Below are 15,752 nucleotides of genomic sequence, written 5' to 3' on the forward strand. Positions count from 1 at the left end.
ACTGGGTAACTGAAACTGCTCCAGACCACAGAAAATTCAAGATGGTGTGAAATACAGACCCAAGTACTGACCATGGCATCACTCTTGTGTCTTCCATATGGTTTTAATTCTCTATGTTGCCATTTGGAAAAGTTGCTATTTGGTCCAGCCAGCCAGCCTTGGCCATTGAGGCTGGATGACTCTGGAATTTATGGCCCCAAAAAGTCACATTTCCAAAGTCTGTAGTCTTCTAAGAGCGTCAGTCTAGGATTTATCACCTTCTTTAAAAAAGAATCTGCCACTTAAGTCCCAGTGATTATGATAATGTGTCTTTGAAAATGGATCAAAACTTTTAATAAACAGGACTAAGGGGATGTGTTTCTGAGTCTGTGCAGACTGTGTTTCTCCTCTAGTGAGAAACAGCCTTATGAAATAGCAGTTCTACAAGAAATTTAAACAAAACAAAAGAAAAACAAAAAAGATGCAGCGCCTTAAAGACTAACTGCTATATTTTAATATAAATTTTTGTTAAACATGCTCTTCTTGTGAGACATAAGACTCAGAATACAGAGACTACATGGAAAGACATACATGCAAGGCTCTAAGATAAAAGGATGGTGGTGTTTGGTTGCATTTCAAACCAATAATGAGTTAAGATTCCTGTTTCATCTTCAGTTCTTTTCAAAACACCACTTCCCCTTTATCTTTGAGCCTTGCATGAGTGTTTTACCATGTAGTCTCTGTATTCTGGCTTTAAAAATACTACTGTACCACATGCAAAGGAGATTCAAAATCTTCAAATAAAAGATAGAGAAATAAAATATCTTTGCTTATTAGAGTGTTCTGCTAATGACACTGGATGGGAGTGTGAATGATGAGGGAGAATTTTATGATCTAACAGAACTGCTTGTATTCTGAACGTACACATGGGGCTTAATCACACAATGAAGATGCAAAGGTTATCATCTGAGATTTGTTATCCTGAGATAACCTCTGGCTCCTGAAGGAAGGGATTGCTGATTCTGCGTCATTTATAGCTCACTCCTCTTTGAAACTGTGAACATAATCCATCATAAATTTCAACCCTTCTATTGTTTACAAGGTCACTGGTCCTGGGATAAAAGGCAGGCAAAAGAGCCTCTGATCTTGCCAGAGATTGTTGATCTTCTTTCAACTCATTTTAATCTCTTTAAAAAAAAATCTTGACCGTGTAAACAAACCAACAAGTTTGAAAAAAATTTAGAGGTTATTGTGGGTAGACTAACAAATTGGGGAATTAGGCCCATAATATAAGAGATTATCACTGTGCATCAGGGTTTCTCTGCTTTGATAGGTATTACAATCCAGATTTTAAGCTCCCCCAAAAAGGAATTTAGTGACCTTCTGCAGGCCTGGTTCTGCTGTGGGCCATGGTTAGTCAGCTGGCTCCAGAAAATACCACATAACAGGCAATGGACAAGGACAGAAATTGATACACAAGTGATGCAATCAAAGTACAGTATTGAAATGCTGGCTGTAGCAAGGAATGAAGCCACATCACACTACTTCAGGCAACAAAATGCCTTGGGCTGTCAGGGGCTTAATGTCAGGCAGGTTAAACTGAACAATTTGAAGGCAACACACACTCCTTGATACATGTCAGTTACAGACTTCATTGCATCATGCCAGTTAGAAAGAAACATTAGTTCCAGACAAAATGGTGTATTTGTTGAGAGGGACTGAGGAGACTCAGATTAAAATTACCATTTGGCAATGAAGTTCACCAGGTTACCATCAGTCAGTCACTATCTCTCAGCCTGTAGAGTTGTTTTAAGGATTTTTAAAAAATGAGAAAGAGGGCCATGTACGTCATCTTGAGGTTCTTGAACAATTTTATTTTGAAATAGATCTGCAGAAAGTATATTGCCCATCCCAGATTTAGACCATCATTCTTCTGGATTAGATTAGCTCAAATAAGATATCTGGTAGTCCATCAATAGCTCCTAGTCCAAGATCAGAAGCAACCCCTATTGCCTGCTTCCCCTGATTTTGGACTTAAGAAGTATCTAATTGACTGCTGTCAGAAATACAAGATGCCATACCAGATGGAAAATTGGCCTGATCTAGCAGGACCCTTCTTGTTCCCCCATATAGTTTATTCCAACCTTCAAAGTATTTTAAATACATGTCATAGTAATCTGTATAACAAACACCAATGGCAAGCTTGTTTAATGTTGGCAAGAAGTCTGGCCAATGAGTCAAAGTCCAGTATTTCATTTTTTCCTCAAATGTCTGATGAAGTGGACTTGTCCATAAAGCTCATATTAAAATATAGTAGTTAGTCTTTAATTTGTCCTTTCTTTTGATTTTGGTTTCTTTGGAATTTGCCTGATATGCGTACTTTATTTTTACCTGCAAGTTTCTAAAACAAATACCATGCACTTCAGAGACTAAACAGGGATTGCTGGCTACTTGCCCTTCTTTTATAGTATACAGTGGTGCCTCGCTTAACGGGCGCTCCGTTTAGCGACGAACTTTTTGCGATCGCAAAAGCAATCACATTGCGAAGTTTCCTATGCGGTTTTTTCGCTTCACGATGATCGGTTCCCTGTTTCGCTTACCGAGCATTGCAAAGCAATGATTTTTTAACAGCTGATCGGCGGTTCCAAAATGGCCACCGGGTAAAAAAATGGACGCCCGCTGTGTTTTCGTGCCGATTCCTCCCTTTAGAGGCAGTGAAAATGGCCGCCGTATGGAGGATCTTTGCTTTAAGGTCAGTTTTTTGCCCATAGGAATGCATTAAACAGGTTTTAATGCGTTTATATGGGCTTTTTAAAATTGAATAGCGACAAAATCGCTTAGCAGCGATTTTTGCTGCACGGATTAACGTCGCTATGTGAGGCACCACTGTATTTTAATTTCCATGGTAGATTCTGAACCATGAAAAAGAATAATTATATTTTTCTGTATCATATGACTGCCCTCTGCTGGACTGTTATCATATTTTACATTTTGCTATTTCCTTACTCATGAAATGAAAAACATTTTAAAAAAGCAAAACAAAGCATTTCTGTTCTGCAGTCTATCCAAAAAGCAGACTATATGGGGTGTCCCCACTTTTCTTTGAGCAACCTAATAAAACAGACTAGAAGGTCATGACCTACCTAGTCCCAATAAGCACAATGTGCCTTGTGAGTTAATAGTAATCAGAGCACAAACTGTAATATGGACTTGTAGCACACCCCAGTTCCCCCGTTTGTTTTCCCTAACACCCAGGTTCACCTTTGGGTACTACGTTTTCTATTCTTCCTTTTTACGCTGCCACCAGAGCATATTCTCCTCACTGTACCCAATAAGAATATTGAATCAATGTTGTCAATTATAACAATATTTATTTAAGGATTTGAAGGTGAAACATATAAGGAAAATCATGGATGTTCTTGTAGTATTTATTCATTAAACATGATTTGGATTCACTTTAATCATGGTGTTACACATTCAAACTGTTTATTTAATTGGTTGTTGTGCGTTTTTCGGGCTCTTTGGCCGTGTTCTGAAGGTTGTTCTTCAGGTTGTTCTTCCTAACGTTTTGCCAGTCTCTGTGGCTGGCATATTCATTTTATTTAATTCTTATTACTTTTACTTCTTCAGTTATTAAACACCAACTTTCCAAGTCCTTCTCCTAATCCTACCCTACTGGTCTATCTTAACGCTTTCAATCCATCTAACATCTCTCCCTTCTTCGCTCTAACTGCCCTAACTGCTCTAACTGTCTTTATTTCTCTCCCTTAGTTCCGTTGGTTCCGCCTCTCCTGTTCTGTCATAGGCTCCCACACCAGAGCTCTAACCTGACAGACAGGAGTGACGCGTGAGCTGTCCGTCACAGGACTCTTTTCCTCCAAGGACAGCATTGTGCACTCTATACCTCATGTACTCCTTTCTGATTTTCTTATTGATTCTGGGTGTGACTAATTTATACAAGCATACACAGTACTAACACACTTTTGAATAATCCAGACACCCTAACACTTTCCCGCAAGGTGTCATTATGAAGTCTTCAGTGTATACTGCTGTTAGGTCAGCTTAGTATTTGGGCCAGCATATAACAGCAATATGGGATGTGGTAGTGCTGTGGGCTAAACCGCAGAAGCCTGTGCTGCAGTGTCAGAAGACCAGCAGTCGTAAGATCGAATCCACGCAATGGAGTGAGATCCCGTCGCTTTGTCCCAGCTCCTTGCCAACCTAGCAGTTCGAAAGCATGCAAATGTGAGTAGATAAATAGGTACCATCTCAGTGGGAAGGTAAAATAGCATTCCCTAGTCATGCTGGCCACGTGACAACAGAAACTGTCTTCAGACAAGCGTTGGCTCTATGGCTTGAAAAGTGGGATGAGTGCCGCCCCCTAGAGTCAGACACGACTGGACTAAAAAATGTTAAGGGGAACCTTTACCTTTACCTTTATAACAGCAATGTGTCATTAAATCAGTTCTGATATCTAGTGACCTTTTCCAGGACTTTCTAGATATATCACACTCTTAACCGATTTACCGTTCTCTTCTTCTTGGGTATGCTGGGACAGTACAATTTGCTCAAGGCAACACAGGCTGGCTTTTTTCTTGGGAGGCACAATAGGGAATCAAACTCATGAACTCTAGCTCTGCCAGAGCTATCTAGCCACTTGTAAACTAAATGGTAAGGTTATTTAAATATTACTTTTAAATACTGTGGCATACATCCCATGCTATGTGTTGGTAATGCTCAGCTTATCAAGAAGGTGCATGTGCTGGAAAATATTCTGATTCATAGAATCCCTTTAGGGTTTGCGTTCTGCCTTCTCATTTATGTTGCTGCTGACTATTAACAGAGAATGACAGAGATTGCACCTTAGTGGCATATGGGAGGTACACTGAATAGACATTCAGTATTCTCCTATGTATAGGAAAATCCACAGTGACAAACAGCTATTCTTCTGATGGCTCTTTCATATAGAAGGCCCCTAAGAAGCCAGAGGTCTGTAGAAGGTACTTTGGAAGCAACATACCAAATAATACTTGACAATATTTGATAGTATAAGTGCCACCAAGGGGCATGGTGCCGCTGCGGGTTAAACCTCAGAAGCCTCTATGCTGCAAGATCAGAAGACCAGCAGTTGTTAAGATCGAATCCACGTGATGGAGTGAGCTCCCGTTGCTTGTCCCAACTCCTGCCAACCTAGCAGTTTGAAAGCATTCAAATGCGAGTAGATAAATAGGTACCACCTCATTGGGAAGGTAACGGTGTTCCATGTCTAGTTGCACTGGCCATGTGACCACGGAAACTGTCTATGGACAAACACTGGCTCTACGACTTGGAAACGGGGATGAGCACCGCCCCCTAGAATCAGATACGACTGGACTAAATGCCAAGGGGTACCTTTACCTTTACCTATAAGTGCCACAGTATTTGAAAGTTCTCTAGTACGTTTATTTAAGAGCAGCCATCTGAAATCAGTCTAAGGAAGCTCTGAAACCAAACGGTATGAAATCCCTATTCCACTGTAATAATCTATAGAAACCATTCTCAACCTCTTTTTGGCCACAGCCATAAACATACTGCGAAAGACATGTAGGATGAATCAGGATTGTGTAAGGTCATGTGTGAACACAAAATTTTGGCAGAATCTCTTGCAGGGGTGACTGTCCTTTTCATAGATGCAGAAGTGGGCACTGATGGATCACACACCCAATTGCAGCATTATTTAGATCCATTTCAGCCTGGCTTCAGATCTGGTTACAGAACAGAGACATGTCTGGGTGCCTTAGTACAGTGGTTCTTAACGTGGGCAATAATGCTCCCCAGGGGGCGATTTCATTTTTCAGGGGGGCGGTAGAACGAAAAGGGGCAGTGTGGGGGTGAAAGAACAGAAGGGGGCAGTAGGGGGGCGCTGGAGCAAGCCAAACCTGTGAAGGTGACCTCAGCCGCAGTGCTGGCAGGTGATCTGGTGCTTCTGCTGCCGCCAGATGATCCAGCTCTTTCTACCTGCCACGTCTCGCCTTTTTCCTTCAGGGCAGCACTGAGTGTGGATCGGGTGGAAGGAAAGGGTCTCTTGGGTCCTCATCCTCGCCCCGTGAAGTGCTGCCTTGCACCCGGGTGGGGAGGGAGACTAGGTAGGTAGGTAGGTAGGTAGGTAGGTAGGTAGGTAGGTAGGTAGGTAGGTAGGTAGGTAGGTAGGTAGGTAGGTAGGTAGGTAAGTAAGTAAGTAAGTAAGTAAGTAAGTAAGTAAGTAAGTAAGTAAGAAAGATATCATCACCTCAGGGAGGGGGGCGATGATAACTTCCTCAATGGCTCAAGGGGGCGTTTCTTTCAAAAAGGTTAAGAACCACTGCCTTAGTAGATTACCAAGATCAAGAACCAGACAGGGCACTTTTGTCCCTATTGTTTCTGCTGGACCTCTCAGCAGCTTTTGATACCATCAACCATGGTAGCCTCCTAGGGAACTTTTCTGGGATGAGTTTAGCTCCTCTTGAGTTCTTGGCATGGCCACAAAGGGAAGCGCTTAAGCTCATCCTCAGCCTTGCTCACCAGCTGGTTTCTGGTTTCTCTCGGCTCACTCCACTTCTGGGTCCTGGATCATGACTTCTTGGCTGAGGAAAATTGGATTCTCAACCAAAGACAGAGTCCTGGCAACAATCCAACATATACTTACCTTGCTGTATTGGACATTACCTGTATGGGACTGGGAAACCTCAAAAAGGCTGCAGTCCCTGGAAAGCCCAGGAGTAAATGAGCCAGGAGCAGGGGCTGTGGGCCTTTTTATAATGGATCGCACCATGACCCAAGTGGATGTTGACTTGTGAGGCTAGGAAGGGAAGGTGACATAACTGACTTGCCTTCATTATGACAGAACAAAGGGGCTGGGAAACATCAGGACTGAGCCATTTATATAGCTAAAAGGAGGGGGGGAGGAGCCAAGCAGGTTGGGATGTGTTTATTCAAAAGTTATTTTAACTTGAATTACATCCTTTCAAGCCACACCCAGTTTTTATTCCCTCCTTTTTCAACTAGAGAGGGAGATTGAAAGAGACATAAAGGGAGAGTGGTGCTTCTTTAAGTTGAATTCAGTTTTATATTTCCAAAGAGATTTTATAAATTAAAAAAACTGCTTCCCAACCTTGGGTCCCCAGATGTTCTTGGACAACAGCTTCCAAAAATCCTGGCCAGCACAGCTAGTGGTGAAGGTTTCTTGGGAGCTGTAGTCCAGGCACATCTGTGGACCCACAGTTAGGAACTATTGATTTAAAGTGCTCAAATGGAAATTCCCCTTTTGAGGGTACAGATGACTAGTATTCTATGATTCTGTGATTAGCGAAGAACAAATAAAAGATTGCTGGATAGCTCAGTAGCTGAGGTCTCTAGCTGCGGAGCAAGAGGTTGGGTGTTCGATTCCCCACTGTGCCTCCTTGACAGGGGCTGGACTTGATGATCCATGAGATCCCTTCCAGCTCTGCACCTCTAAGATGATGATGATTATATTTCTGGTTTGAATATAATTATTTTGCAAGCTCCCAAATAATTCAGGGTTAGACATTTTGTCCTTCCATATGCTTTAGAATTCTGTTCCCAGAAGCCCGAGCCAGCATGGCCAAGGATAATAGAAGTTGTCTTCCAAAACATTCTTGTCCAAAACACTCTCAAGCCACACTAACAAAGCTCTGTATTGCTTGGATCCAGATGGTTTGACTGATCACATCACTCCATATGACCTTCTTGGCTCATAGGATCTTGTGATGAGGCCCTTCTCTTGGTTCTACCACCTTCCCAATCTCATGTTGCGACAGCGCAAGAGATATTTTGAATAAATATAAAAAACAATTCTCTTCCTAACACAGCAATCCTGTGTAGTCCACTGCACTGATATATTGCAGAGTTTAAAATTTTATTACAAGTTGACCGATTAGGATACACACACTGACACAAAGACCATGTGACTACCAGATGATTTTAAACTGATTTCAAATACTCTGATCCAGCTTTCAATTCATGTAAATTATGTAACTGTGCCTAAAGACAGTGGCTTTATCCCTGGGTGGGGAAACACTATGCCCCATTCTTCTTCTACCAGCACCACCGAACTTTTTCAAAAGGGCGACATGCACAAAGTGTCCATTAAATTAGTACAGTCATATTTTATACACTCTTGATTGTCAAATGATAATGAAATAATAATTTTACAGATCAAGTCTTTAATTTGAAAATATTCTGTACAGGCAATACTTTCAATAACAGGGCTTGAAAAATCCACTCGTCCACTTGTCTGTGACGAGTGAAAAAACACTGTTTGACAAGCCACAGCTCCCTCCCTCCCTCCTTGTGTCCTTACCCTCAGTCCGCCTCTCACTCTGATCCTGCAGTCCTCCCCTCCCACTTCCCATTGCAAAAGGAAAAATAGCCCTCTTCTTGCGAGAAGAGAGTTTGAGCAGCACATAGTTATACAGTGGTGCTTTGCATTACGATAGCTTTGTTTAATGACGAAATTGCATTACGATGAACTTTTTACGATCGCTTTTGTGATCGCATAACGATGTTTCCTATGGCGGAATTTTACTTTGCAATGATCGGTTCCCTGCTTCGGGAACCGATTCTTCGCAAAACAACAATTTTCCAACAGCTGATCGGTGGTTTCAAAATGGCCACTGGGTAAATAAAATGGCTCCCCGCTGTATTTAGGGACGGATTCCTCGCAAGACAGGCAGCGAAAATGGCTGCCCTATGGAGGATCTTCGCTGGCCGGTGAGTTTTAATCCCATCAAAACGCATTAAACAGGTTTTAATGCGTTTCTATGGGCTTTTTAATTTCACTTTATGATGTTTTCGTTCTACAGCTGGAACAAATTAACATCGTAATGCGAGGCACCACTGTATAGCTCTGCTGGAGAATGTAGAGTAGTCCCATGCTGGAGAATACAGTGGGGTCTTGACTTGAGAACTTAATCCATATTGGAAGGCGGTTCTCAAGTCAAAAAGTCTGTAAGTCAAGTCTCCATTGACCTACAGTGCATTGAAAACCGATTAATCCCATAACAGGCCGTTTTTGTTCCATTTTGGTTTTTTTCTGGTCTGTAAGTGAAATCTCAGTCTGCAAGTCAAACCTAAATTTTGCGGCCAGAGAAGTCTGTAACACAAAAAGTCTGTAAGTCAAGCCGTCTGTAAGTCAAGGGTCCACTGTATGGAGATTCCCTGCTCTCAATTTCAACTGAACGACCTGGCTCCTTAAGAGGCCGGGTGCTTTTGCTTTCAGTTTTGTTTTTGCTGGAGACATTCAAAAGAAAGGCATTCAAAATACAAGCTTTATGACCCTATAGGCACACAGGTAATAACCCAAATATGAAGGTATATTTATTTTGGGTTTGTACACATGTAGAAACTACCTAGTTTAAATTTAAGTTTAAACATAAATTGCAAGGCTATAGGCCAGTTATGCTGACTGGTGAAATTTTTGACAGACTGGTGAGACATTCTAAATTTTTTCAAGCCCTGTTCATTAAATACACCTTATGCATTCAGAACATTCGATTTGTGAGTCTTGTTGTCAAAGGTTAATTCCACATATTCCTGCTTAGGACAGATCTTTTCTAAATTGTTATTTCCACTGGTTTATTAATAATGCAGTACTACTTCATCTATTCAGAAATAGGGTCTATTAAATTCAATAGTTGCCTTTCCCTAAGCTGTGTGCACACGGACTTGGCCAGAGCTCCATCAGGGCAGTGCATGGACAGCAGGCAGATGATTTTACTTCCTATTTTGAATGAAACCTTGCCCACCCCCACCCCCACACATATAGAGTGAGGCTCCCACACAGTGGGACAGAAAATTAGAGGGAATGTTGGTGGGAATGCAACCTGCACATGTTAAACTTTCCCTTTGTTGTCCACGGACATTCAGTGATTGTGAAGAATAACCACATTGTCTCCATACAAAGCGTTGTTAAATCCACCAGTTGTTTGCTGTTGCTTGCTTCTTCTTTTGTAGAACATATAGGTTGTAACACTTGCTCCAACAAGGACGAGGATAACCAGGATAACCACCACCACAGTTGTGCCATGTGCTGATGCTGGAATGTTTCCATGGTCTATAAATAGAAAAAGTGTATATATAAGACATTAACTGTCCCATACTATGTCAAAGGTGAGAGTACTTTGTATTTCTGGAATATACAATATTTTTATTGGCTCCATAAAGGAAGCCACACCTTTGAGTTTGGAAAAGCTGAGCAGGGCTGTTGGTAACATGACATCTGTAGGTCGCTCATGCAGGGAGATAAAGTGGATAAGAAACCCAACTGGAAGAAAATGGCATACAATCCCCAGGAGATGATAGGGTGATCAAGGACTCATAAAAGACTGTACATAAGGCATCAAAAGTTATATGATGAGTGACAGCAGGAGGTGAGGTGTATGAGTGTGAGAATAAGTTACATGGTTTATGTTAAGATATGGACTATCCCTCTTGCTTACTGTTTCTCAGATTCCAGGAAACCCCATCTCCCAGTGGCCTGTAATTATTTTATTACTTAGTTAGCCAGATTCTGGGTCCATTTCCCTCACGTCCATTTCTACAATTAGTCAGCCTAAAGCAATTCTGGATTCCTTCCTTCCTCACCACCTCCTAGAGCAGTGCTTCCCAACACTGGGTCTCCAAATGTTCTTGGACTGAAACTCCCAGAAATCCTGGCCAGCGCAGCTGGTGGTGAAAGCTCCTGGGAGATTTAGTCCCAGAACATCTGGGGACCTATGACTGGGAACCATTGCTCTAGAGAGATTTTGAGCTGGTTCCCAGATTAGTTTTTTTTCTGTTTGGGGAACTGTAGTTTTTCAGAAGTGCCAACAAGTCCAAAAAGTTGGGGGACCCTTGATTTGGAATTTCAGTGGCAAGTGGTCTGAGCATCATTAACAAAAATATTTAATCAATTACTTAGGTCTTATCCAGTTATGCTTGTTTCTGAGGATGAACTAGATTTTGAGGAGCATGTATACCAATTCTAATTCAACCATTCCCCCTTTAGCAATAAGATTTCCAAAGAAATGCATGCCTCAGTAATTTAGCTGAAGCCAGAGGCCGGACCCTGACATGAGACAGAAGTGGGGCAGGCAAATGGTGGAATTTCCAAATAAAGTCTGTATTTCAATGGCCTTTTTTTTAAAAAAGGAAGTGAAATGTAACATAAGGAGGCGAGGAGATTCTTGTCCTGTGAGAGACAGAGATCTTTCACCACTTGGGGAAGCATCTCTATAAGCACTCTAGATGTATCATCTAGTTTGACCCTGTGTAGGCAAGCATAAGCCTGAATGTTGGAATGACCTGTGAATTGATTTTGAGTAGATATGCAATGGGTGTGTGTGAGAATGCTCACTGGAACTGTAAAGGGGTATTGTTTTCTTGTTATACAAAAACCAATAGTTGCAATGGACTTGGAATTTGGTGTGTCTGCTGTGTAGCCAATTGCCCTCCTGCTTGTGGTTGCCTATGCCACTGAAATGTTCCTGTGTTCCTTTATGGATAAACTCCCAATCTTTTGCTTTGAACTTATTGTTTTGAACTTTGATGTACACGTGCTTATAATTTGAACTGAGTTTTTTAATATTTTAAAGAAATAGTCTTACTTTTATCTGTTCTAGGCTCTTCAGTCGGCTTGTCGATAACTATAAAATTAAAACAAAAATATATATGTGAGTTATTATATATGTGATATAAATATTATGGAGAGATGTAAATGGATTTTAACACAAACATCCTGTTTTAGGGTATTTAAAGTACAGTAGTACCTCACTAGATGACGACCCTGCTAAACAATGAATCTGCATAACAATGACTTTTTGCGATCGCTATAGCGATTCGCAAAACAGTCATTCAAATGGGCAATTTTCGCTTGACGACAATTTGGTCAGTGCTTCGCGAACCGTTTGTTCTCACGACAACCATTTTTACAGCTGATCGGCGGCTCTGCAAAATGGCTACCCTGTGTTTTCCAGACCCATGCTTCACAGGACAGCCATTTTTACAGCTAATTGGCGCTTCGCAAAATGGCTGCCCTATGGGCGATCTTCACAAAACGACACTCATACACCTCAGGTTTCAATGCATTCCAATGGGGAAATAGTTTTCGCATGACGATGATTTAGCTAAACAGCGATTTCTATTGGACGGATTATCATTGTCATGCAGGGCACCACTGTATCCTGTTATTTCTGTTTTAGCAATAGTAATAAACCAGCAAGCATTCAGAACTGTTTTTACAAAAACTGAAAGCAAGACTCTCATCAACAGTTTGTTGGGAAATGATCCAGAGTGTGTTGGAAAGAGGTAGATGCAGGTCAATAGTCCCCTTCTACCACAGAAAGTTGGGTATTCACTGGTGAAAAAGGATGTGGTCAGAGGCCACTAATTAGAATAACAAAAAAGGTTGTCAATAGTTATACTAATTCCAAGACAAGCTAATTTGACATTGTGAAACCGAGTAGGTAATTAAAGTCCAAGGCAATGACCTTTAAACTGAATATCTTGTATCACCATTAGATTTTTATAGATGTGAATGAATAGCTCTTTTCTTTGGCTTTTATTCTGGAACATTGAAGACAGTCTACAGTTACTATCATTAGAGAATAAAAGGCATGAAGACATGTGGGAGTGATCAGATGGCTGCAAAGGTGTGTGTCTCTCATTTCACTAGAGTTTTCTGGCTACTCATAAGGGGGGCCTTCTATGAAAGAGAAATATCTTATTTTCAGAATTCAGTACAAATATACTGCCCAATCAAATACAATTTTCTACCAGAGCCCTTACTTAATCCAGAATATAACAATTACAATTTAAGCCTTACTTTTCTTGGTTTTACAAATAAATCCCCAATGTAGATTGCAGGATCCACTGGACCATTCTCCTTTATAACCATTCATGGAAGTGCAGTGGTCTTGAAATCCAAAACCAGTGTCCTGGTAATAAGATCTTTCAACAGGAATTCCAGCTTGTCCATCTTTCCAGTTGATATAATCTACTTCCGAGTTGTCTTCCCACTTCCATTCTCCTAATTATAAAAATAAACACAAAGCATCCCGAGTAAAACAGAAAAGGGAAGCACGTTAGTTGTAATATGATGTGGAAATTACACTAAGTGCACATTTCCCCATGCATCATGTGATCACCAGGGAAAGGATCACACTGGACCACTCCACAAGTCCACACCCTTTGTTGACTGCTGTGAAGTACACACTAAGAGAAACTGATCTAGCAGTTTTTTCCCCCTGGGTCAATTAATTACCTTGATAGATACTTTCAGAAATTTTACATGGTTCTCTTTCCCCATTCAGATCTAAAACTACCTCTTTCCTTGTTAAATAAAGGAAAGGGGGGAGACCCTCCTTTTCCAGGTGACAGTATGATAAGGTTGGTGCATACATCACCATGAGCACATGAGTGTCAATACTAAGAGGTGTGGGGGACTTCTTGAAAATGGGTGGACTTTCTTCTGAATGGGCTTGTGAAAAATTCCATGGTGAAGAAAATTCACCAGTCTTTTCTGTTGAGTTCTTTCACTTTGGAAAAAGAGGGAACATGGATTATATTTTATCATACAAGAGTACAGATAAATATTGAAATGTATATAATTACCATGCACATTTCTGAACAAGCCTATCCAGAAGTCCATGGCATTAAGTTGCTGAGTGTGTTCCAGCAGAAATTTCAGTTCAGCTACATCTTCTATTGAAGTCAACGTGCCACCTAAAAACACCAGGGGAGTCAAAGAAGCTAATTAAATTTAACACCTTCTTTAAAAAAATGCAATGGCCTAATAGCCCAATCCAGCATCAGCAAAAGATACACCATTCAGTCTTTCAAATATGCTTATGTCCTAAAAAACAACTACGAAATAACAAAAAATATAATAAAATTGTAAAGAATTCTTCCAAACTCTAATTCACAAGTAATGGAAAGACAATAAATTATGTAAGAAAAAATGTCCACATAATGTATTTTCTCCTAATATATGGGATATAGATTTCATATAGAGAACTGTAGCAAAGAAAGAAGATGTGGTAGCAATAAAATTAATATGAAATGGAGGAGATGGCAGGATGATAAGAAAATTGATTGAAGACAATCAAGTTCCTTTCTACAGTATACTGTCTTCATAATAAACCTAAGCACTACATCACACTGCTTTACATACTGACTAGGAACCCAGTAACATAGAAAATTATTGGGGTTGTGATCTCATTCAAAATAGCACCCACCTAACTGAGCACATTTCATAGATGCTGCAGGCCAACTCACTTTGACCGTATAGATTGTATAGCAATAAGCTCGAAATGGAATCCAAGATCTTAGTGTTTCTTTTGAAGTGGGACATCTTCCTGGGACCTCTGGAGTTTCTGTTGGGATTTCACCTATAATGAAACAGATAATTTTGTATTTTAAAAAGCAGCAGCTTCCTCTTTAAGGACCTTGTGTAACACCACAATTTTGTAGTGAATATAGTTTCCATATTCAGAATAACCCAAAGTCATAATTCAATTTTGAATAATTCAGAATACAGTCGTGCCCCACTTTGACTGCCCCGCATTACGACGAAACCACATTATGATCTTCTTGCGATCGCAATTGCGCAAAACAATGGTCTGAATAGGGTTTTTTTTGCTTTGCGATGATCGGTTCCCTGCTTCAGGAACCGATTCTTCGCACAACGACAATTTTCAGAAAGCTGATCGGTGGTTTCAAAATGGCCACCGGGTAAATAAAATGGCTCCCTGCTGTTTCCTCGCTGCACAAGCACTCTTCGCTGGATGATGAGTTTCCAGCCCATTGGAATGCATTGAAGGGGTTTCAATGCGTTTCAATGGGCTTTTTATTTTCACATTATGACGTTTTCGTTCTACAGCGATTTCGCTGGAATGAATTAATGTCGTAATGCGAGGCACCACTGTAAACTGCTTTATCCCACCCCAGACTCCTTTTGATCAAGTCTGTACCAGTTTAAGGATATAAAAGTAGAGTTCTTTTAGCATAAAGGAAGCCATGCGCATAATAATTTTGTTAAATACTCTGCAGGAGTATCAGCCTCATACAATTCAATGGGACTTACTTCTGATTAGATGTACAGTGCTCATGCTGAAAGTGCTGCTGCTTTTCCCAATTGAAATGTCCTCTGACTCCAGAGGCATGAACACAAGCACTCAGTCAAAGTCCCTTGAAACCTGCAGCCAAGAATGTTCCTAGAAATTTGTTCAAGCAAATCTTATTGCTCCTTACGGTGGCAACCTATAGTTTAGGCTGGTCCACAAATGGACCTAGTTTTGCTCACTTGTTTCTTGGTACTTCTGAAAAGAAAAGAGTGGCCCACTCCAGAATCACTGGCTAACGACAAGGCCAGTGGAGGTAATGGCATTCCAGTCAAACTATTTAAAATCTTAAAAGATGATGCTATTAAAATGTTACATTCAATATGAGAAACCTGTTGCCTATACAGTGAGAGATAATCCCCACTGTGTTCCACCAAATTTGCACCTCAGTAAATAATTTTTTAAACATTTTTGTTTATTCTTAAAATGTAGCAACCCCATTTCATACGTAAGAGCTTTTACCACCACCCCCAAAAAATAACCACACTAGCAATCCAATTACAAAATAAGATTTTGTAATCTAAATTTTTCAGAAAACAAGTCAACTGGTTTTTTAAAAGGAATTGAAATGCACAAAGTTATATTTTGATAATGTATCAGAAAAACTCCACCAAACCATAAGGTTAGTAGTAATCAGTT

General features: G+C 40.6%; 1 protein-coding gene across 1 annotated transcript in view; it reads right to left on the reverse strand.

Moving 5' to 3' along the window:
- Positions 1 to 9,220: 9,220 nt before the first annotated feature.
- The window catches only part of LOC110090121 (macrophage mannose receptor 1), a 40,877-nt gene continuing 34,345 nt past the window's right edge, over positions 9,221 to 15,752 (reverse strand). Inside the window, exons 26-30 of the mRNA XM_073003092.2 lie at positions 14,229 to 14,381; positions 13,606 to 13,716; positions 12,818 to 13,021; positions 11,601 to 11,639; positions 9,221 to 10,069 (exon numbers count right to left, since the gene is read on the reverse strand). Coding sequence (XP_072859193.2) covers positions 9,879 to 10,069; positions 11,601 to 11,639; positions 12,818 to 13,021; positions 13,606 to 13,716; positions 14,229 to 14,381 — 698 coding nt within the window. The 3' untranslated portion in view covers positions 9,221 to 9,878. The remainder of the gene's footprint in view (positions 10,070 to 11,600; positions 11,640 to 12,817; positions 13,022 to 13,605; positions 13,717 to 14,228; positions 14,382 to 15,752) is intronic.

The sequence above is a fragment of the Pogona vitticeps genome, chromosome 6 (genome assembly GCF_051106095.1).
Source record: "Pogona vitticeps strain Pit_001003342236 chromosome 6, PviZW2.1, whole genome shotgun sequence".
Classification (NCBI taxonomy): domain Eukaryota; kingdom Metazoa; phylum Chordata; class Lepidosauria; order Squamata; family Agamidae; genus Pogona; species Pogona vitticeps.